This window comes from Oryza sativa, chromosome 11, assembly GCF_034140825.1.
Source record: "Oryza sativa Japonica Group chromosome 11, ASM3414082v1".
In the NCBI taxonomy this organism is placed as follows: Eukaryota; Viridiplantae; Streptophyta; class Magnoliopsida; order Poales; family Poaceae; genus Oryza; species Oryza sativa.
In genome coordinates, this window is record NC_089045.1 from 8,943,152 (window position 1) to 8,965,150 (window position 21,999).

At 42.1% G+C, this 21,999-nt stretch overlaps 1 protein-coding gene across 1 annotated transcript; it reads left to right on the top strand.

The window, feature by feature from the left end:
- The first annotated feature begins 18,963 nt into the window (after positions 1 to 18,963).
- LOC107277462 (anthranilate O-methyltransferase 1) lies at positions 18,964 to 21,704 on the top strand. Its single transcript, XM_026021597.2, is given in 6 exon segments — positions 18,964 to 19,218; positions 19,324 to 19,446; positions 19,970 to 20,386; positions 20,478 to 20,741; positions 21,253 to 21,462; positions 21,464 to 21,704. Coding segments are annotated over 5 exon segments (1,131 nt in total). The 5' UTR covers positions 18,964 to 19,218; positions 19,324 to 19,371; the 3' UTR covers positions 21,629 to 21,704.
- The last annotated feature ends 295 nt before the right edge of the window (positions 21,705 to 21,999 follow it).

Sequence of the window (21,999 nt, forward strand, 5' to 3'; positions counted from 1 at the left end):
ATATTTTCCCTTTGTATATCAACGATCATATCAAATGTAGGATCCTCAAATATTCCCCCCCTTTTGGCATTAATCACAAAAAGATTTGCATGGAACCGAAGAGAAACAATTTTGCTCAAGCAAAACAAGAACAAACATTCACAAGACCAAAAAAAAAAAGATGAAAGCTCAAAGCAAAAATTTGAGAAACGGTCTATTTAAGAAATGCTCCCCCTTACACTCGGAGTCTTGTTACTTAGACAAGAAGAATTAGAATGGATTTTATTTGTAGGAGGGAGTGATTATGAGCACTTGAACTTTCTCTCGAAATATACTCATCAATTATTTTCTCTATGAGAGGAGTTTGGTCAAAGATACTTGAGAGATTTTTGGTCAAGTGAGTACTCTCGGCAATGGAATGGCAAAGATTGGCAAATACTGAGTGCAAGATGATCAAAGGATACTACCGTTTTATATGGACACTACTTGTGTATGCAAGTGTAAATTTGGAATCAAGAAATGGTAGTTGGCTTTGGTAGCAAGGATCAACTTGTATTTGGTGGCAAAGATTGGAATTTGGAGTCTACCCATGGAGGCTTGGTTTTGAGAAGTCCAAAAATGACTTTTGAGTTTCGGTGGAATCATATATCATGGGCATTTCATAAACCAAAAGAGTTCAAGCAAGGAGCACATCCAAAAGAGTTCAAGAATACAATAAGTTTTAGAAACAACAAAGAACTATTACTTGAAAGAATTACCATATTAACAGGGAAAGGATTACCATCGACCTTCATCGGCTTTTTCGAGTCATCAAATTTAATTTTTTTCCCCTTCAATGGCCACCTGGATTTGCTGTCTAAAAGCTTTACTGTCACGTCCCAAAACGACTCTAAAATACATCCTCTAAATTATGCCTAGAATAATTAAAATCCATGTGAAAGCCTCCAACAATTAAAATGTGCAAAGTTAAAAGTCAAATAAGGCTTGGAGGATTTTTGTATATTTCCTAAAAGCCTAAAATGCGTAAATAAATTTTAGTGGAATTTTCAGAGCACAAATAATAATTATTAAGAAATAAACAAAGTTAAAATGATTTTATAAAAAGAAAAACTCTAAAAAGTCCCCTTTCCCTCCCTCTCCCTCTTGGGCCGGCTCGGCCCATCTCCCTCCCCCTCCCTCTCCTCTCCCTGCGGCCCATCCGGCCTCGCCCCGCGCGCGCGCCGCGGAGGGGCGGGCCCCCCCGCCACCCTCGCTGACGGGTGGGGCCCACCCGTCATCCCCTTCCTCCCGCCGCTCCCGCCGCCTCGCCCGCGCCCTAGCGCCGCCGCCGCCGCGAATCCCACCGCCTCCCGCCGTCCCCGCGTGCAATAAAGAGGGGGAAATCACTCCCCGTGATCCCCTCTCCCTTTCCCCCCATTTTTCCCTCTCTCTCTCGTGTTCAAACGGGCGGATTTGCCCCCGCAAATCTCGTCGGCGCCATTGATGGCGGCCGGACCTCCCGCGCCTATTCCTTCCCCGCCGGCCGCTCTCTCCCCCTTCCAACCCTATTTAAACCCTCCCCGCACCTCCTCCGTCCGTTTCCGCCTCTCGCCGACCTTCCTCCTCGCCGGAATCGAGCTCGCGCCGTCGCTCTCTCTCTCCGCCGTCGCCGCCGAGCTCCGGTCCGCCGCCGTCGTCGCCCCAGACCACCTCCCACCTCGGCGCCGCCTCCTTCGGCTTCGCCGCATCCTCGCCGACCACGTCCACCCCTCCGTTTCGCTCGTCGACCACCGGAGCGCCGCCGTCCCCGTCGACCCGAGCCGCGCAGCCGCCTTCCTCCGCTCCGGCTGCCTTTTCGTCGTCGCCGTCGACCTAGGGTGAGCCGTGGACCGCCGCCTCGTTTCCCCCTTTCCCTCCCCTCTCTCGGCCGCCGCTCCGATGTGCCCATGGCCGCCGCCGGCGACCATAGGGGCGCGAGCGCGCCGCCTCCCGCCGGCCGCGCCGACGTGGCCGCCTTCGGGCGCACCGAGCGGTTGCCGCGTGGGGCCCGGCCTTCAGCCGCCCGCGCCCTCGGGTGCGGCTGATGCGTGGGACCCACGGCGCCGGCCGGTGTGAGCCCGAGTGCACCCTGTCCACCATGGACCGTGAGGCTGCCGCGTGGGCCCCACTCTCGTGGAACCGGTCCGCGCGCCCCCTCTCCTCGGCTGACGCAATAAAGCCTTTTAAAATTAAAACTTAAATGAAGAAATTCGCAAGTATTCATTTAAAGAGCATATAACCTTCAAATGGCCATAACTTGGCCATTTGAACTCGGAATTGGACCATTCAAGTCTCTAATTTTTCCTTAAGAAGTCAAGAACCCATTTTTGTGCTTTGTTCCTGCTTGTTATATGGAGTTTATTAGAGTAAAAGCCTTTTCTTTTCCGTTGGTCGTGTAGACGCTGCAGCTTCGGAAGATCCGCTCTTCGTGGAAGTTGAAGCCGACGTTTGGGAAAGCGAGCAAGACAAGTCACATCATCCTTGAACATATTGAATCTTAGTTTATAAAATTATGTTGATTTAAATTATTGCATTATCGCTTTATTTAAATTCCCGCGTTATCACTGTTTTATCTAGCCATGCCAATTTACCTTTGTTATGACCTTATTATTGTTATTGTTATTATTTCCTTGTTCACCCTAGAATAAACAAAACCCCAACTAGTGGACACTCTACTCATGGTACCACTAGTATGATTTTAGGTAGATGCTTCGCTGGTTAATTAGGCAACATTAGGTGGTTTTACAACTCTAGACTTTGGGATATTCATATCACCTGGACACTATGGAATGGTTGGATTATTGTGGAATTGGATTCACACCTCCCCCTCTATTCAAAATCCTCAAAATGGTTTTAGGCTGGGCTCGGGGTGCATGGTTTTGATAGTAGCACCTCGGCCATATAAGGACCGGTCTTCGGGCCTCTGTTGCAAAGCACTACCGTACTTCCACATGTCTAGTGGGTAAGGCTTAGTTTGTGGCTCAGTCTGGTTATAAACAAAAGTACACGGATGGAGATGGACGAAGTCGGGGGTCGATGGACATCTCTAGGACAAATGAAGGCTACACGAGCTGCGGCCCGGTAGTCGAGATGTCATGGCACAGGGCCGGTGTCCTGCTGCTAGGGGCTCAGTCCTGCCTACCTGTCCCGGGGGTTCCGGCCGTAGGTGGGGTTGGGTCGGTACTCTTGTCTATGGCTAGGATGGGTTGGAAACTATGTCACGTCTTCCGTCCGTATACCATGGTGGTATGTGGCACGTGGTTACACGTGAGGAAGATGTGTCTTTTGGGTAAAGATGTACACCTTTGATCAGAGTATAATCTATTCGAATAGCCGCGCCCTCGGTTATGGGCAAGCCGAGCAATGTACCCAAGTTAGTGTTTTAATTCTTAAAACCTGCTTAACAACTAAAATGTGGAATGGTTGGCCTGGGTTGGCTTGGGACGAGCTGGGACCCAGGGTCGGGTTGCCAGTTCGGTCTGAATCATCGTAGGCCTTGGGTTAAGGCAGGTTCGTGTGGGTTCACGGCCTTGATTAATAATATTGTATAGCTCTGGAATCGTGTTTACAAAATAGCTTTGAGCAACTAAGTGTCTTTTAATGCTGTTTATTGCAAACCCTAACCCTTTATATTATAACCCCCTTGTACTCCCTTGCATTTATCCTGCACTTGTGGGTGTGTCTTGTTGAGTACGGTGGTTGTACTCAATCTTGCTCAATTTTTCCCAAACCCAGAAGGGGAGCCCCTGGAAGATGAAGGCTTTGGTGTCTAGCTCGCGCCTGCCGTCAAGCGCCTGTGGTCGTCGCCCTAGTCTTCCGCTGTTTTCCGTTTGTCTTTGTGTGTGCTGGGCCTTTGCCGCCCATGTAATAAATTAACTATTTACGCTTCCGCTTGATAAACTCTGAAATGTATCAACTTTTGGTGTACCTTGCCTCCTGGGACAAGGAATAATACACGCACGTAAGGAACGCCCGTTGGGTTAATTCCGGTCGTGACATTTACAGTCATTAGTAGAATGAGAACCAGAGTTATTCCATTTGCAATACCTCCTTTTGCCTAGTTCCTCAGCCGATGGTATAATATGACCAGCAGGAAGTTGAATCCGCTTCTCCCGAAGTAACAAGTCAAAGATCTTATCAGCCTTGGTAATATCAAAATCAAATCTTTCTTCTTTTCCAGAACTCTTCACCCATGGGCATGGCACAACCTTTTTGCTCCTGACCCATTCGGCTGCTGCTACTTCGGAGTCATCATCATCATCATCGGATCCATACATGTAAGGATAGACATGATTGATTTTCTTGAAATTCTTCTTAGCCTCTGCAAACCTTTGCTCATGCAGAGTTACCTTCTGTGCAAGATGTGATAAACTATCAAACTCCTAAGATGAGAACTTCTCCTCGATTTGGAGCTATCAGACCCTGAAAAGCCAAATCGGCTAGCTGGGAATCAGTCAGACTCAAACTGTAGCACCGATTCCTCATCTCTCTGAATCTCTGAATATAATCCTGCACAGCTTCGTCATGAACTCCACTATAGAAGTAGCTATGGAATTGTTTCTCCAAATCGGCCCAACTATTAATTGAATTGTACGGTAGAGAAGAAAACCAAGTAGAAGCCGTTCCGGACAAAGACAAGGGGAACAACCTGACCCTTAAGGCGTCAACAGCCGATGCCTCACCACATTGAGCTATGAATCGGCTGACATGCTCATAAGTCGAGACATTGTCTTGTCCTGAGAATTTTGAAAAATCTGGAACTTTGTATCGGTTAGGCAATTGAACCCTCTCGAACCATTCAAGATATGGATGCCGATATAAGTTTCCAGTGTCCTTTGGTTTAAGCCCAAATTGCTCCCTTATCACATCTACAATCAAATCGGCCCATAGTCCTCTGCTGAGGCACCCCTTGCACTTGTTATGGTATAGGCTCGAATTGATTGAACTGAGGAGCAAACTGAGGCTGAGCTGATCCCCCCTCTGATACTGAACATGTGGCGATGGAGGCTGATATTGGTAATTCAAATTGCCCCCTTGATAATTCTGAAAGTTTGGTTGTATGTTGCGCACCAAATGTTCGGGAATAACTTGAGGTATCACCGATTGATCTGGTTGCACATTATGAACCAAGTGTTCAGGGACAACTTGAGTTGCGACATGCTGCCTTAGCTGATTATCAGGCGTCCTCAACCCAGCTGATGCATTTAGCAAACCTTGCTGTTGAATCGGCTGAGTAATCTGCTGCCTTGGTGGCGTTTGCTGAATCGACAGTGCTGGGTCGGCAGCTGGTGGATTTGGCAAGAACATAGCAGCCACCTGCTCCTGAGTTAGCCGATTGACGTTTTGTCCACCCCGCTATGGCTATTCTCTGACCAGTAACCGTGGATTGGTAATTTGTCTTGGTGCCGATACTGGTGCCGTCGGCTGAGCTGGTGGTACATTAGAAGTACTCGGCTGATTATTTGTGATCAGAGGCCGATAATTTGGGAAAACACCTCCTGGTAAATATACTGGTCCTGTAGCCTGATACTCAGCTATTGAACAATCAACCAGTGACTTCACCATGTTTGACAAGGTATTGACTAATACTCTGGATTGATTGATCAAAGCATGTTGCACGGTATAGTCAATCCGGTCTTGGAAATTGTTGAACTGTGGTTGTAGTCCATTGCCATCTAGACCAAGATCTTCAACTTGCCCTTCCTGAAAACCGTCACCTTTATCTCCTGATCCCTCTGCAATGCCTATACCGCCTGATTCATTTGTACCAGCCGGAACTTGTTGTCCTTCTCCATCCTTAGAAGAACATGTTCCAGGAACATCAGCAACTAATTTTACCTTATACTTCTGAACAACTGTTCCATTACGGGTCTCCATGAACAAGTTCAAGAACTAGTGTTGTGCTTGCTGCATCGTTAGCTCAAACTCCTTTTGCTCTGTTGTTAGTTTATCTACAGTGATTGGAACAATGTTTCCATCATGAACTTCAGACCCATTAGGCTTTGGAATTTTAGTCCTGGGAGGGACCTCCGGCTGCCAGCCGACGACGGTGATGGTGGTGGTTTCTCCGCCATGAGAGAACGTTGTTGCAACTCGGTCCCATCGGGCGTGCCAAAATCGTGTTGATGCGAAAACACGAGGACTGAGAGATCTGCTTAACTCCAGGGTAGGTCTAAAAGCTTGCCTTTAGGTTCGTGAGCGTGCCAGTTGATTTGATCCTGCAATCAACAAGAAATAAAGACAAAGAAACCACGATTAAATCCATAAATGATAGCCGATCGGCTAGTTGCCGATGACATATCATTTATCTTTGAGCCGATGTCATATGTAGATCGATCGATAGTCATAACAAGTAAGAAAGAACTAAATCTTCTCGATCGGCTATAGATATTAACAATATATAATCCTTATGTCTATATATACTTAAATCAAGTGATTGGGATAGATCGGTCGTCATGCCGAGACAGTATAAATCACTTAGATCGAAATATATATTAACAACAGGACTATATATGTTCATAGCATAGCCGATCAGATAGATCTAGCGTGTATCGGCTAATACTCTGATACTGTTCTATATTAAGATATCAATGCAAGTAAAATATACCGAACAAAAGCCTAATATATTTATGTACAACAAGATCTTAATATAAAGGGCAGATTTAACATGTCAATCAAGCATATAAAATACTCCCTCCATTTCACAATGTAAGTCATTCTAGCATTTCCCACATTCATATTATATATGTCTAGATTCATTAATATAAATATGAATGTGGGAAATGCTAGAATGACTTACATTGTGAAACGGAGGAAGTATAAAGTAGTTAAATCAGGTAAGATCGGCTGAAACCCCGATGCTACCCTAATCGGCAACCAGAAAGCAGGCTAGAGATTAAGATTCTAATCACAACTTATAAGATCAAACCCAATTGATGCAGTTATAAGTATGAAAAGAAGGACAATATCTAGACAATCAAGCCGCTGGATGTTTCATAGAGTGGTAGATATCCTATATAATCTCAACGTTGGTATTTAACCTGATTGACTACCTTCTAGCGATAGATGTTAGCCGATTGAAGGTTAAATAATAATATTGCCTAAGATTATATAAACTATATGATAACTCGATGAATTACATAAACAAGATTAGAGTATCATAAAGATGGAAGCACTAATCCCGAGAACGCAAGCCGCCATAACAAGTTTTACCTCTAGTTGAAGATCGAAACCGATGCAGCTCAACCCGAAAGCAAGAACTCGTCGAAACAAAATGAAAGTAAAAGGGTGGCGATGCACCGAGATTGTATTGAACGTGTGTTGTTGTATTACATGGGGCTCGGGGTCTATTTATACCCAAGATTACAAAATATGTCCGTGTTGGACACGACTCTTATCTCTAACAAACTCTAAGATACCATAAGTCTTTGCGGTAGACTTTTGCCCAAACATATCTCTAAGGGAATTACATAAAATATCCGAATTAATAGATACAATTGCCTTTCCAAAACCCAATCCGTGTGTGGCAATCCATATGAAACACATTAACACAACTCGACAACGTATACCGAGTCGTATTGTCGGAATCGGCTCAATCGGCTAACCTTGTCCGACTCAAACTCTGCCGATTATGATCGTAGCCGATTCGGACTTAGCCGATTCTTGCTCTGTTTCCGAAACGATCTTGATCTTGGATTCCGCTTCGATCCTATCTTCATCTCCGACACTTGGATTACCAAATTTGGTTGTTAACATCGGTAGAGCGTCAGCAATACATCCTTGCATAGAAACATAAAGTTTAATTATGAGATGTTTTTACAGAGTAAAGTGCGCTCATGGTATGTCAACTTGGCAAGTACGGTGAAAGTAGTTAATGCAATAAATTGAAAAAGGTACGAAAAATTTAGTGTAAAATTTGGTACCTCTTGGTACCTAGGTACTATGAGATACCAAATTTACAATAGAAAAAGTGATACATCATGGTACCTACTCAAGGACCGTAAAATTGCTCATTGAAAATAATGTGGTGTGATACGATGCAAGAGGGTGGGTTCTTTGGTGTTAGGAGAATGTGTACTTCTAACTCTCCCTGAAGCCTCATAACTTTTCCTACAAGATTTTGTTAAGCAAATGATAACGTCAGTAGCTCCAATAACGAATAGAGATGCACATTGATAAAAAAAAAACAACTAGAGATGCACTTCAATTCCCAATTAATACCAGCAAGCTTAGAAGGCTTTTGGCCTTTGGTTGCTCACAAGGTAAGTTGGATCCCTCAACTTTCTATTAATTTCTAATTTGAGTCTCTCCTATAAGCAGAACCTATAAGCCCCAAAATTAATCCTAAAGAAGCAATAAATTCTCACATTAGTCAAAAACATTAAATCAACAATGTCCATCTATCCAATCTATTGATCTTCTAGCACAAAATATATGGATTTATTAAAACCAGAATTAATGAAGCTCCAGCTTATTTGGTTTTGACTATTAATTACTCCCTCCAACCCACTGAATAAGACATATATGTATTTTAATATTCAACTCTTTAAATATTTTACCAATAACTATTTTATTATAAATTAAATTTATTTGATAATACCATTGGATTGACATTTGAATTTACTTTCCTATGATTATGATTTTGTTTCTACAAACATTAGTATAAGAAAAATTTAAAGTAAAAGATTAGTTTTGGAAACCGTGATAAGTTTGGTCATGCCTTATTTAGTGGAACAATGGGAGGATATTTTTTTATGATTTAATAATAAACACAAAGTGAGCATAACTCAACTGGTTAGGCAAAACTCTAGAGTCGGCACTAAAGCACAAGGGGTCTAGCCATGGTGACTGGGTCCAGGGAGTAATGGGGATCCGACCCGGTAAGGTGAGAGCTGTCATGCCTGGTGCACTACTACCTTTCCCACATTCTTTCTGGATCTCCTCAAGTCGCGGCTTGCCCTAGAATCACTATCGCCACTTCTCAAAACACTTTCCAGCATTTCCGGAGGCTTGAGCAATGTGAGTTTGGGTGGAGGAATAAAGTGGCTGAGAGAAGATGTTGCGGGGGAGACATCGGAGATTGAAAGGGATGGGGATGGGGATGGGAGACTCGCAAGGTTTTACAATGGTGGTAAAGGTGGTGGGGAAAGCTCCAATGGAGGACATATTCCGTTCAAGCAGGTGACATCCACACCACATCCACGCCACCTTCCCTTCCAAGGGAATGTGTATTGAGGTGGAGGAGGTGCATTGGGCTAGGGAAGAGGCCCTCGACTACCATAGCCGCACAATTTGCTGGGTGTTGGCTATTGGGGGGCGGGAGCATCAGCGACTACCACAACGTGCAGAGCTATATGTGCCGGTGTTGAAGGAGAAAGCCGTAGCGCTGAAGCAACAATTGAAGGAATCGATATAGGGGGCGCAACAACTCCGTCCGAAGACTACAGTTCATCATCATCGACACCAACAACATGAGCTTGATCGGCTTCGCAAGCTGAGACCTAGTGCTCAGATAAGGCCGTGCTGGGAGATCCTGAGCCAATGGCGAAGGTCGTCACAAACAAGTATCCCAAAACACTGACACCTCTAAATAGGTCATGTGAAATTCATTGGATGTCTTTAATTGAAATGGAACTGAGAAGATAATTGGAAGGAAAGTTAAAAATATTAATGAGGGAAGAGGAAATAAAATGATTTCAAAGGAGTAAGTAAAAAGAGCTATTAGAAGGGGGACAATAACACCAAGTATTATCATGGCAAAGCTAATGGTGGGAAAAGGAAAGACACAATAACATATGTGGCACAGGAAGTAGGGATAATTAAAGGGCAGGAGAACTTGTTGAAGTATATCACAATTTTTTACAAAAACTTGTTTGGGTACTGAGAACACACCTCAATGAAAATAAATCTGGGAGTAATGTTCCAGTATGGAGGAAAGCAAAAAAAAAAAAGAAGGTGTTTTTGAAAGAGTAAATTGCACTGCCGGTCCCTAAACTTGTTCGTCTATGTCATCTAGGTCCCAAATTCTCAAAATGTATTTTCAGGTTTCCGAACTTGTCAAAGTTTTTTATTCCGGTCCCAAATTGCCAAAACCTCTGCGGGATCATGTAGTGGGCCATTTGGACGTTGAATTACTTTCTTTATCTTTTTTTCTCCTTTTTCTTTCTCTTCTTCCTTCCCGTTCGTGGGGGGAAAAGAGGAAAAAAGAGAAGGGAAACGTAGAAAGGAAGAAAATTAAAGAAAAATAAAATTTTGGGACCGCAATATCCATGTGGCATGCCATATAAGCACAATGTATGATCCTAGAGGGGTTGTGGCAACTTGGGGGACCAGAATAACAAACTTTTCGCTAGTTCGGAGATCTCAAAGTGTATTTTGAGAGTTTGAGGATCTAGATAATATGGACGAACATGTTTAAGGACCGGAAATACGCTTTACTCTTTTTGAAATGGCCCTGGTGGTTTCCCTGTCAAATTTTAAAAGAAATTCTAGGATTTAATAAAAGAGGACTCGAAGAAGATGGTATATGATTTCCATGCTGCTCTATTGGATATTAATTGGCTAAATCATCGAGTGACTACCTTGGTGCCAAAATGTAAGGAGGTAATACAAATACCAAATTTAAACATTATTCCTTTTAAATGTCAGTTTCAAGATTATCATAAAAATTTTGATCAACAGGCTTGCTGAAGTGATTCACCTCTTAATTGCAAAAATTAAACTGCTTTCTTGAAGCAAAGATATATTATGGTGGGTGTAGTAGTTATTCATGTAATTCCGAACTATCTTCATACCTAAAAGAAAACATGTATTTTGTTTAAAGTTGCTTTGAAAAGGCATATGAAAGATAAAATGGTCTATTGTATATCAAATGTTACAAGCAAAAGGATTTCCTGATAAATGGAATGATAGGATAAAGGGAGTAATGAGAGAAGGTAGGTGTGTGTGAAGCTTAATGAGGTAGAGGGTCCATATTTCAAACTCAGAAAGGATTGAGACAACTATACCCTTTTGTCGGGGTTATGTATAACACATACCAATAGTAGTCGATTAAGTTTGGCAGGGCCCACCATATACCAAGTCTTATACGGAATCATACCTCGTATATAGAATAGATAGTGGTGGAAACGAGCCGCGGCTTGCAGTGGCTCGCAACAAACTAGACTTGGCTTGGCTCAGCTCAGATAGGGAAACAAGCTAAAACTTGAGCTCGGCTCGGCTTAATTCTGGCTCGAGCCAGCTCGAGCTGGCTTGCAAGCCTTCCTGTTGAAACACCTCTTCATATATATTTTGTAATTATTAAAAGAAGCAAGAACAAATCATCAACATGTAAAATCTAAATAAGTTTATATATTCAATTCTTCAAAATCTTAATGATAAATTTCAAGTTGACAAATAATAACGCCATAAAAAGTGAAATAATCGATATAAACACATGATGGCCTAGGCTTGCAAGCCAAAACAAGCAGCTCGCGAGCCAGCTCGGCTCGGCTCATTTCAGCAACGAGCTGAAAAGTAGGCTTGGGCTTGGCTCGTTTGGCTTACGAGCCGAGCCGAGCCAACCAAGCTCGAGCCAAGCCCGAGCTGAGCTCACGAGCCCAAGCTTTTTTTCCACCCCTATATAGAAGAAGTTCCGGATAAGGAATGACAAGTAGAGTTCTATGTGGAAACTATAAGGACTACTCAGATTGTATCTCATATTGGTCTCCCTAGTTCTATTTGGATAAGCGGACATCTACGGGTATAAATACAAGACCCCCAAGGAGGAGAGGGGGCACAGAACAGTTAGAATAGACAGCAATACGTGCTGCCCAACATCAATATCAGAAATAAGTCTAGACATACCCAATCTGGCGCCTAAGGATGCCAACAAGGGGGATCTAGTGCTATCTCTGATCTCGAAGGTGACTAGATAGGTTTTTACAAATATTGTACTTGTGTGATTATGATGAATAAGAGCAATATCAGCTTCGGCCAACAGGAGTAGGGCAATTACCTGATGAATAACGGGCCTGAACCTATATAAAAATCCTTGTCTATGTCTCTGTTACTTCAATCTTGCATATACCCTGGGACCAACGATCCCCATACCATGGAAATACCATAGTCGTGATCTAAAACGTCGACACCTTTGTCTCCCATGTTGTTTGATTTGTCTACAGAGGCACATACAATCATGATGAGTAATGCTGAAAGACATCGCGTAATAACTAGATTGGCGTTTCAAGACATAGATTGGCGTTTTTTTTTTTGGGGGGGTGATTTTACAATATGCAGATAATACAATCCTTCTTTTAGAGGATTCATTACAGAATGATAAGAATTGTGCTTGTTTGAATAAATGTTAGTGTTAAAATTAATTTCCATAAAAGTGATCTATATAGTGTTGGGTTATCTGAGGAAAAGGAAAATCTTCTTAGTTCTATCTTAACATGTAAGAAAGCGGATTTCCCTATGAAATATCCTAGGGATCCTTTTAACATAAGAGGATACAAAACAAGGATTGAAAACCCTACAAAAGACAAAATGGAAAGTAAACTGGACTGTTGGCAAGGAAAACTTTTGGTAATAGGAGGTAGATTGACTTTGACTAATGCTAGCTTAAGCAGTATCTCTCTTTATATGTTATTATTCTATACATTAAATCATCGGGTGGACTGCTTTAGTGCTAGGTTTGCGTGGCAAGAGTATTAGGGGATTATAAATAATCGCCTAATTGGTACAATAGGCCTGACCAGGGGGGATTGGGTAATTGATCTAGAAGTAATAAACATTGCCCTATTATGGAAATGGTTGTGGAAATTGGAAAATGAACAAGGATTATGGCAGGAACAAATTATAACAAATATTTGGAACAATAAACTCTATCTCAGGTCATACATAGAGCTGGTGACTCACATCTTTTGTTTGGCCGAATGAAAATCAAAGAACTTTTTTTGAAATATTTTAAAACAATAAGTGGGTTTACGAATTGTTCAGCCTAAAATTTGTGACCTACCTTTTTTTGTAATAGTAACCGCACATTCCAGCTCATCCAATGGGCGAGCCCACTTACACATACTATCCCACTTACAGTTTCATCCTCGCTTCATGTAAAATGGTTTATCCAGCAGGAATAGGGTCTTATAAGTTGGACCACATAGGGCACATCCTAATTGGGCTAGGATGGCACACCCCCTCCCCCTCAAAGGGCCTTACATCCCTATTGGTCCAACTTGCATATAGGAACACACCTATGCCATGTCATGTGCTTCACACAGAGCCCACATGGGCCATGCGCCATCTGCCCGCACACTAACCCATAGGCGCAACCGTGAGGGTTAGCTCTGATATCATTTGTAATAGCCCACCCTTGCAACGGGCGGGTCCACTTACACATACCACCCAATTTACACATAGCCCACCCATGCAATCTCGTTGCGCAGCTCAGTCCATGCAACAGGCGGGCCCACTTACACATACCATCCTACTTACACTTTTGTTCTCGCTTTGTGTAAATGGTTAAGCCGAAAGTGATATGGTTGAAGGGACAAGACCTTATAAGTTGGTTCCACTCTTACTCAGGTGGTACTAATCAATTGCACACAACACTCATGAGTTACATACGTCACATCCTAATTGTTCAAGGATGTCACATCAAATGAGCCTCTCAAACAATTTCAATCTAATTAGAGTAAACACCCGTCTCGTGGGCGATTCGGAAGGTTTATGGGACAAATTTAGAAAGAACATTGCACTCTCACAGTGAAGATGGATGATTTACAATGCAAATCAATAAATATGGGAAAAGTATGGTATTAGGTAGATGGTTGAAAGTACACGTAAAAGAATGATTCGATTTATTGTTGAGTGTTGGGGTTGGGGGTTCAATCGAATCAGCCATAGCCTTTAAGAAGTAGTTGGTCTTACCTCTCCACAGGCCTTCTCCACGTTCTATTATGTTTGAGATCAATTAGGACAAAAGAAACCTCGTGCCTAGGCAAGGAAAGACAAGAACAACCTTAATTAAACTCAGACTTGGGGTTGTCGGGTCCAACCAACGGAACACCTGCGGTCTGACCATAGGTCACCCTCCAGTACGGCCGGCCTCCATGGGAAAGCTCCGGTTTATTCAAAATTTGATCCAAAATTTCTATAAATTTGGCCTAGTGCTAAATTTTGTTGTCAACAATAGGAAAGTAGATATCCCTTCTAAAAGATCTGGAAATTTAAGATTCCAGTCAAAATCAAAGTGTTCACTTGGTTAGCTCGTAGAAACAATGTCCTGACTGAATATAACCTCATTAAAAAGAAATGGAGAAAAGGTAACAACAAATGTCAGTTCTGTAACGAGAAAGAAACAATTGATCGTATGCTTTTCCATTGCCATTTAGCTAGGTTTGTGTGGAATATTTTGAATTGTATCCTTTTTGCCTATAGTACACCAAACTGGATGCAAAATCTAATGGGTGCCTGGCTAATCAAATTCAGTAAGAGGGCTAGTAGGCTCATTGTTGTAGGGATCGCTGCAGTACTATATATGGTCGATCTGGAAATTGAGGAGAGCTTGCCTTTATACTTCATAATGATCCAATTGAAGTTGTTTTTCAAGTTACTTACCACATCTCCAATTGAGCCATGTTGCAGAGCAAGGAGGCAGGGGCAAGAAACCTTCAAGAAGGGGCCAGGCGTGAGCGAAAAGTGAGATCTATGGTGCTTACCATGGATGGAGCTTCAGATCAAGGAGGTTGCAATGCTAAGAACACAAAAGAACAAAGAGGCTGATGTCTTGCTGAGGGTTTGTTGTGGCTATTCTGATTTCTTTCTGAATGTAACAAGGGTTTTTGCCAAGTAGCTGTTGGGAACAAACTTTTTTGGTAGGTTGTGTTTGTAATGGTAGTTGTCTAGAAACATGAAAACTGCTAGTTACTCTCCCCTAACCATGGTGGATGAAACCTAGAAAAGAGGAGTGGTAAAGTTGGCGAGTTGGCGAGTTGTTATGAACTTGGGTTACTTGTACCTTCTCATTTTGCTTAGTGGAAATAGGGGGTTTGCTCTCCTAGTTTTTTTTTTTGAACAAAAAAACTCAACTAATAAGATTCCTGGTGGTAAAACCAATCCAGTCATCAGAGATGCTCATAAAGTTAGTGGATTGTGAATCGACCATGCACAGGTTCAATACCCATTATCTGCTCATACCATTATCCCAAATTCCAAAAAATGCAATTTTTTTAACGGTCTAGTTACATATTTACTTACAGCAACGAGAGCAGGGTGTCAACACTGACTTTGTTAATCATAAAATATGTCGAACCAATTTTCGAAGATGCTTATAAGAGTAATAAGTTTAACAGTAGAGGTAGCTAACTAGTTGCGATAAGTCAATCTACGATTTAACATATATAATAGATTATTCATAAGGTTATCTCTAATTTTCTTCTCCTCTATCTATGTAATTAATGCATTTGCTTAGGAGAATGTATATAGCTAGCACTCAGCATTTTCCTTGTTCTCTCTCCTCCACGAAAGTACTCCCTCCGCCCCTAAATATTTGACGTCGTTAACTTTTTTAAAACTGTTCGTCTTATTCAAAACATTTTAGTAATTATTAATTCTTTTCCTATCATTTGATTCATTATTAAATATACTTTTATGTATATATATAGTTTTATATATTTCACAAAAAAAATTTCAATAAGATGAACTGTCAAACATGTTTAAATTTTAAAAAGTCTATGGCGTTAAATATTTAGGGACGGAGGGAGTATATGGTTGGCCTACATTCTAGTACTACTGATGGGGCTACGTACATGCACGTGGACGTTCAGGTAGACAAGTGCGCGCACATTTACGTTTGCTGGCAGCTATAATGTGTTATGAAAATAGATGCACAACGGAGATACGAATTTTTACGTGGAAAACCCTAGTGGAAAAAAACCACGGACGCCGACCGGCAATGATCACTATAGAGGAATTGGATACAAACATAGGGATACATTGGGCTGTGACACCCTCACCGTGCGGCTTACAATAAAATATATATAGGAGAAATCTAGAAGGCCGAGTGGATAAAGACTTAGAGTCATACTAGGAAACTAATCCTAATAGTCAAGTTCTATTACGAATTGGAGCAGGAAGAGATCTTCGAAAAGTAGGTTTTTATGATCCGATAAAGAATCAAACTTATTTAAATGTTCCGGCTATTCTCTATTTCCTTGAAAAAGGTGCTCAACCTACGAGAACAGTTTCTGATATTTTAAGGAAGGCGGAATTCTTTAAAGAAAAAGAAAGAACTTTGAGTTAATTGAAGAACTAAATGAATAAAAAACTAGGAGAGGCTCACTAGTATCCCTTGTTGTCTAACTATTAGAAATAATTTGCCTCTTTCTTAATCCTATTTTTGACTGGATTTATGTCGTGCTATTCCAAGATAAGCCTTTATTTTTTTGAGTTTTTCTATCTAATTTTTTTCTTACCATTGTATTTCCATTGAAAAAGGTCCATTGAACATAATCCGAATATATTGTGGGTCCAAAATTCGGAACACATATTTAGCAATTCTCCACCTTGAGACGAATTTCCCTTGTAGCATAAAAATCTTCAATCTCCAAATAACCTCACGTATGAGATAAAATCACTGTGCGCCAAATAATCTCCATGACTATACTGTAACACCTTTGATCCAGAAGAGGTAGATCATACTAAAAACTCGCCATTGGGAACAAATCCTGAATTTATTGGTATGACATTGTGGAACCCAATAGAGACGCGAAACTGATGCACAAACTTTAAACTGACCATGGGAATAAAACCATGAATCTGCTGGCATTAATTTCTGAAATCCTAGCAGAAACACGAAAAATTCTTGTGCTCGAAACGAAATACTTAGATCTCCTTATTAACCTTCTGATACGTTGGGCAAACGGACATAGCAATTCCGCCAGAAATTTGACCACCTCCACGTGATCTGGGCAGGAACCTTGAGGCTCCCTCTCGACGACTAAACTTGTGTGTCATGAAATATGTATGCGCAACTGATAGACTGAAGTATGTATTAGCTTCTCCTCCATAATAGATGTGCCAACTTGCATCTTCAGTTGCCATAATGAGAATATTACATCTCAATCCAGGAGCGGTAGATCAAACTTCACTCGCCTTAGGAATAAAATCCTTAATCTGCTGGTATAATTTGGGGAACCCTAGTAGAATCGCGAAACACTCTAGGTGCAAAAACGAAGTAATTGGATCTCCGTACAGAACCTCCTGGGAAACTTGGCTTTGTGAACCTAGCAATTGAACTTGAATTTGTATTCCCCTGAACCGAACCAGAACAATGCACTGGACTTGATTTCCCGGCCGTGAATGCCTAGCAAAAACAACGTGAAATTGAATGCACATCAACAGAACATATGGCGAAGCCCTAACCTTGGTTAACTTGATTTTCCTCGGTAGATGGCCTGCGCTTCTACTGTAAAGATTTTGACTCCACGTCTCCGCTTCCGTCTTGATATGAGTCTTGACGTCGAAACATATATATAATTCATCTGTCGAATCCCGCTTTGGACGGCAGCAACTTCATCTCTGGAACAGATGAATCAACCTCGTCGAATAGAATCGGCAGAACTCGGCCAGCTCACCGAACAGATTAAACCTGCACGATGACGATCTCCACCGCAACTAGGTAGCAGATCTATCTCCCAATCAAACGAACAACGACGCCGACGTGGATGATGAACACGGCAGCGGGGGAATTGCGGATCGGATCTCCAACGCTCTGATACCACTTGCTAAAAAAATAGATGCACAACAGAGACACGAATTTTTACGTGGAAAACCCTTGCGGGAAAAATCACGGGCGCCGACCGGCAATGATTACTATAGAGGAATTGGATACAAACACAGGGGATACATTGGGCTGTGTCACCCTCCCCGTGCAGCTTACATGAGATATATATAGGATAAATTTAGAAGGCCTAATGGATAAAGACTTAGAGTCATACTCCCTCCATCCCAAAATATTTGATGCCGTTGACTTCTTTAAACATGTTTGACTGTTCGTCTTATTCAAAAAATTTAAGTAATTATTAATTCTTTTCCTATTATTTGATTCATTGTTAAATATATTTTTATGTATACACATAATTTTTCATATTTCACAAAAATTTTTGGATAAGATGAATGGTCAAACACGTTTAAAAAAGTCAACGGCGTCAAACATTTAGGAAGGAGGGAGTACTAGGAAATTAATCCTAATAGTCAAGTTCTATTAGGAAACTAATTCGAATATATTGTGGGCCCAAAATTCGAATCACATATATTTAACTAAACAGTGTTTCCAAAAGAAAATCGATTTAATAACACATAATCTATCATTAGTTAGAGCAGGTACAATAACAGACTATTAGCCAAGTATAAACATATTTTAATGAGATAAAAGATAAGAGATAAAAGCAGCGGGCTATAGATTTGTAGCCAGCCACAACGCGGACTCCAAGACGCAATATGTGTATGACAGATGGGACCATATATTAATAGTATAGTAAGCACCTATTGTATAAATTGGCTATTAGATTGGCTATAAATAAATTGAAGCTAGTAGTTGGCTATACCATAAAACTTAAACTTGCTCTTAGCACACTGCTACGTCGTGATGCTGCCGCACGTACGTGTTCCTTGGTTGGTCTGGATTGCATCTCGGTACATGCACGCTGCATATTGATCTGCTAGCTGCTCCGTCTTGTGCGCACGCGCGCGTCACGTGCGCGCCGGCCACGAGGCCGGGGCGCTCGATCGGCTCGCTGGTGGCGTCGTCGACGTCGGCCCTCGTGTCCGCGTGTCCACCGGCGTGCGTCGCGCGCAAGGTGTCGCTCGGTCTCCGCGAGAAAATAATCTCCCGGGTTCCTCGAGATTCGAGGCCGCCTGCCTGCAGCGAATCAGCCGACGGATCTCGCGTGCTCGCGACTGGCGTGGCGTGGCAAGATTCCGCGCGCCGCGCGCGGGGCGCCAGAACGACCATGCGTGGCCGCCGTGGCTACAAAAAGCCGCTGCTAGCTAGCTCTCGCTCAGCTCAACATTACATCCGCGCGCTCCTTGTGTTTTCCGTTATACCCAGGACTAGACCTTTCATCGAGCAGCTGGTGTGCCGCCCGCTGCTAGCTCGTCGGCTCTGCTCTGATTCACCACCACCACCGCCGCGGCGCGCGGCGACTATCCGATCTCCGCTGCTCGTCTGGCTTCTTCTAGGTGAGAGACCCCTTGCACCACACTGCCGCTGTTCGGTGGACGCCGGAGAGCTCCTGTGACTTCTCATACTCCATATAACATGTTATTATTGTGTTGTTTGGGCAGATAGCAATATATATAGGGTTCAATTCCTACCCCAAGCATTTTAAAGCCATGAAGATTGATCGCGATTTCCACATGATGAAAGGGGATGACGAGTTCAGCTATGCCGAGAATTCTAGGATACAAGTTTGTACCAACCCTACCTTTATTCTATTTGTGTCCTTATTAGTTGTTGTTTCATTTATCACAAGCTACACATATATATGCTGTCCTGGGAAAAAATATTAAGCAATTTATCTCCAACACTATAGATTGTACTCAGTAGTAATATATAAAGAGAGCATATGGGATAACTGCTAATAAACATTTGTTTGTACATATGTAGTACATGTTGAGTAAATTAACTAGAGTTATGTGCCAAATCGGCAACAGCACCACACTTTCTTCTCACTTTCACGTCGGATGGAGTGGTAATCGGTCTCACTTTTAAACCTACAAAGTTTTAGTTGTGCGAAAAGAAAGGTGGGCTAAATTTTTGGAGATTTTTTTTATCTAAGAATATATGTCGGCTAAATTGGGTTGTGAAAGATCCATGGATTGTGGTCCGTTACTACCCCTTACCGCGGAACTGCATTAGAGTTGGAAAATCCAAGAGTAATATTTCTTTGACAATAATTTTTGTTTTACTTTTTGCTCCATATCTTTTTAGAGAAGAGCTATTCTTACAACCAGGCCAATGGTCGAGAAAGCTGTAAGAGAAATGGGCAGTGATCTTCATCCTCAATCAATGACCATTGTTGATCTAGGTTGCTCATTCGGTGCCAATACACTCCTCTTTGTCTCCGATGTGATCACCACAATATGTGAAAATGGTAACAATGCTATCGAGGAGAGCGCCATGGAGATCTAGTTCTTCCTCAATGACCTACCTAGCAACGACTTCAACCACATATTCCAATCACTAGAGTAGTTTGAGCTGTTGACAAAACAACATTTTACCTGCAGAGGGTTACAACCTCCTCCGTATTATGTTGCAGCTATGGCAGGTTCCTTCTACACGAGGCTCTTCCCAAGCAACAGCGTCCATTTCTTCCATTCCTCCATGAGTGTCATGTGGCTCTCTCAGGTGAAGCTTGTTTATATATGTCTCGTTGCATAAACTTAATTAGGACCTAACATTCCTGACCTTTGGGGCTTTGTGTTTGCTGTTTGGATAGGTCCCTGAAAATCTCGATGGCAGCATGAACAAAGGGAATGTTTACATTGGGGCAACTACACCGCCAATGGTGACAAAGCTCTACCAAAATCAGTTTGAGAAGGACTTTTTGCAATTCCTCCGGATGCGATGCAAAGAGATCGTGCCCAGAGGCCGGATGGTGCTAACTCTTGTTGGGAGGAGGAGCAAAGATGTGTTCGATGCAGGAAGGACGACCATTGGTTTTGAGTTGCTTTCGCAGGTGTTGCGCACTCTTGTTGCTGAGGTATAACTCACATGATATGAGCGCCATATTATTATTTAAACCATAATGTTATCCTTTAATAGAAAAAATCTCCAAGTGTACCAACTGCCATATTAGTAAAAAACCAAACACTCTAAATACTTTTTCAAATTTCTGGGATGTGTGTTGGTACTTAATCAAATTCTTCATGAAAATCCATAGCATGTAAAAAATAATGTTAAACTATGCCTATGCTTGTTGACAAACAAGAAATGTTTAAATTTATGAACATAGTTGACAGATATTTCTTTTCAAATAAAGTTGACTATTTTATTTCTTGCTTTTATATATTGTGGTCTCTTATTATACTACTAGTAGAAATAGGGCAAGAAACAATCTGATCCATCGTTTTACAACGTCTCACTTCGTTGGACATTGATTTCAGTTAGAAGGGAAATAAAATCCAACTCATACATATATACATACAGTCACTCGTACATGGAAAAGCTATACTCTTATCACTTATTTAATTAATTTGCATTTTTCACAACAGGGTCGCGTTGAGAAGGAGAAGCTAGACTCCTTCAACATACCAATTTATTGTGCTTCAGTTGATGAACTAAAGCAGTTGGTGTGTCATAACGACCTAATTGACATAAGTGACATCCAACTCTTTGAGATGGATGGAAACTGCATGGATGACCCGGAGCCAGTAGAGGGCCCTGCTGCTGCTCAGGCCATTGGACAGAGCACATCTGCGACCCTAATTAAGGGCGGCGACAGAGTCCCTTATCGCAAGCCATTTCGGGGATTCTATACTCGATGAGCTCTTCACACTTTTCACGCGTTATTTTACTAGCTATATTGAGAGTGAGGTTGAGAAGAGCACCATCACAATAATCACACTGTACTTGCAGGTAAAACATTAGTGTCATCCCAGGTACTCTCCCTACGGTTGTTTCTACATTTAAAGACCATAAATTTTAAACAAGGGATTTGTTAGAGTAAATTGAAGTAACGTGTAGTCTAATATAACAACTCAACAAGCAGACTAGCTTTTAAGTATTAGTTGTTGTCATGTGTGTCAATTGGGGATATCAGTATGCCAACTCGTGATCGAACTGGTTTGGCTATCTACAATATGCCAAGGGCTTCCCTCACCCGGTGGTTTGCCCTATTTATGATCAAGTTGAGGAGTTTATAAAACATATCATGATCAATTGTGTTTTCAGCTGGCAAGTTTGGTCCTTAATTTTACAAAGGCTGGGTTCTCCTCCACATTACCGTACAATGACACACT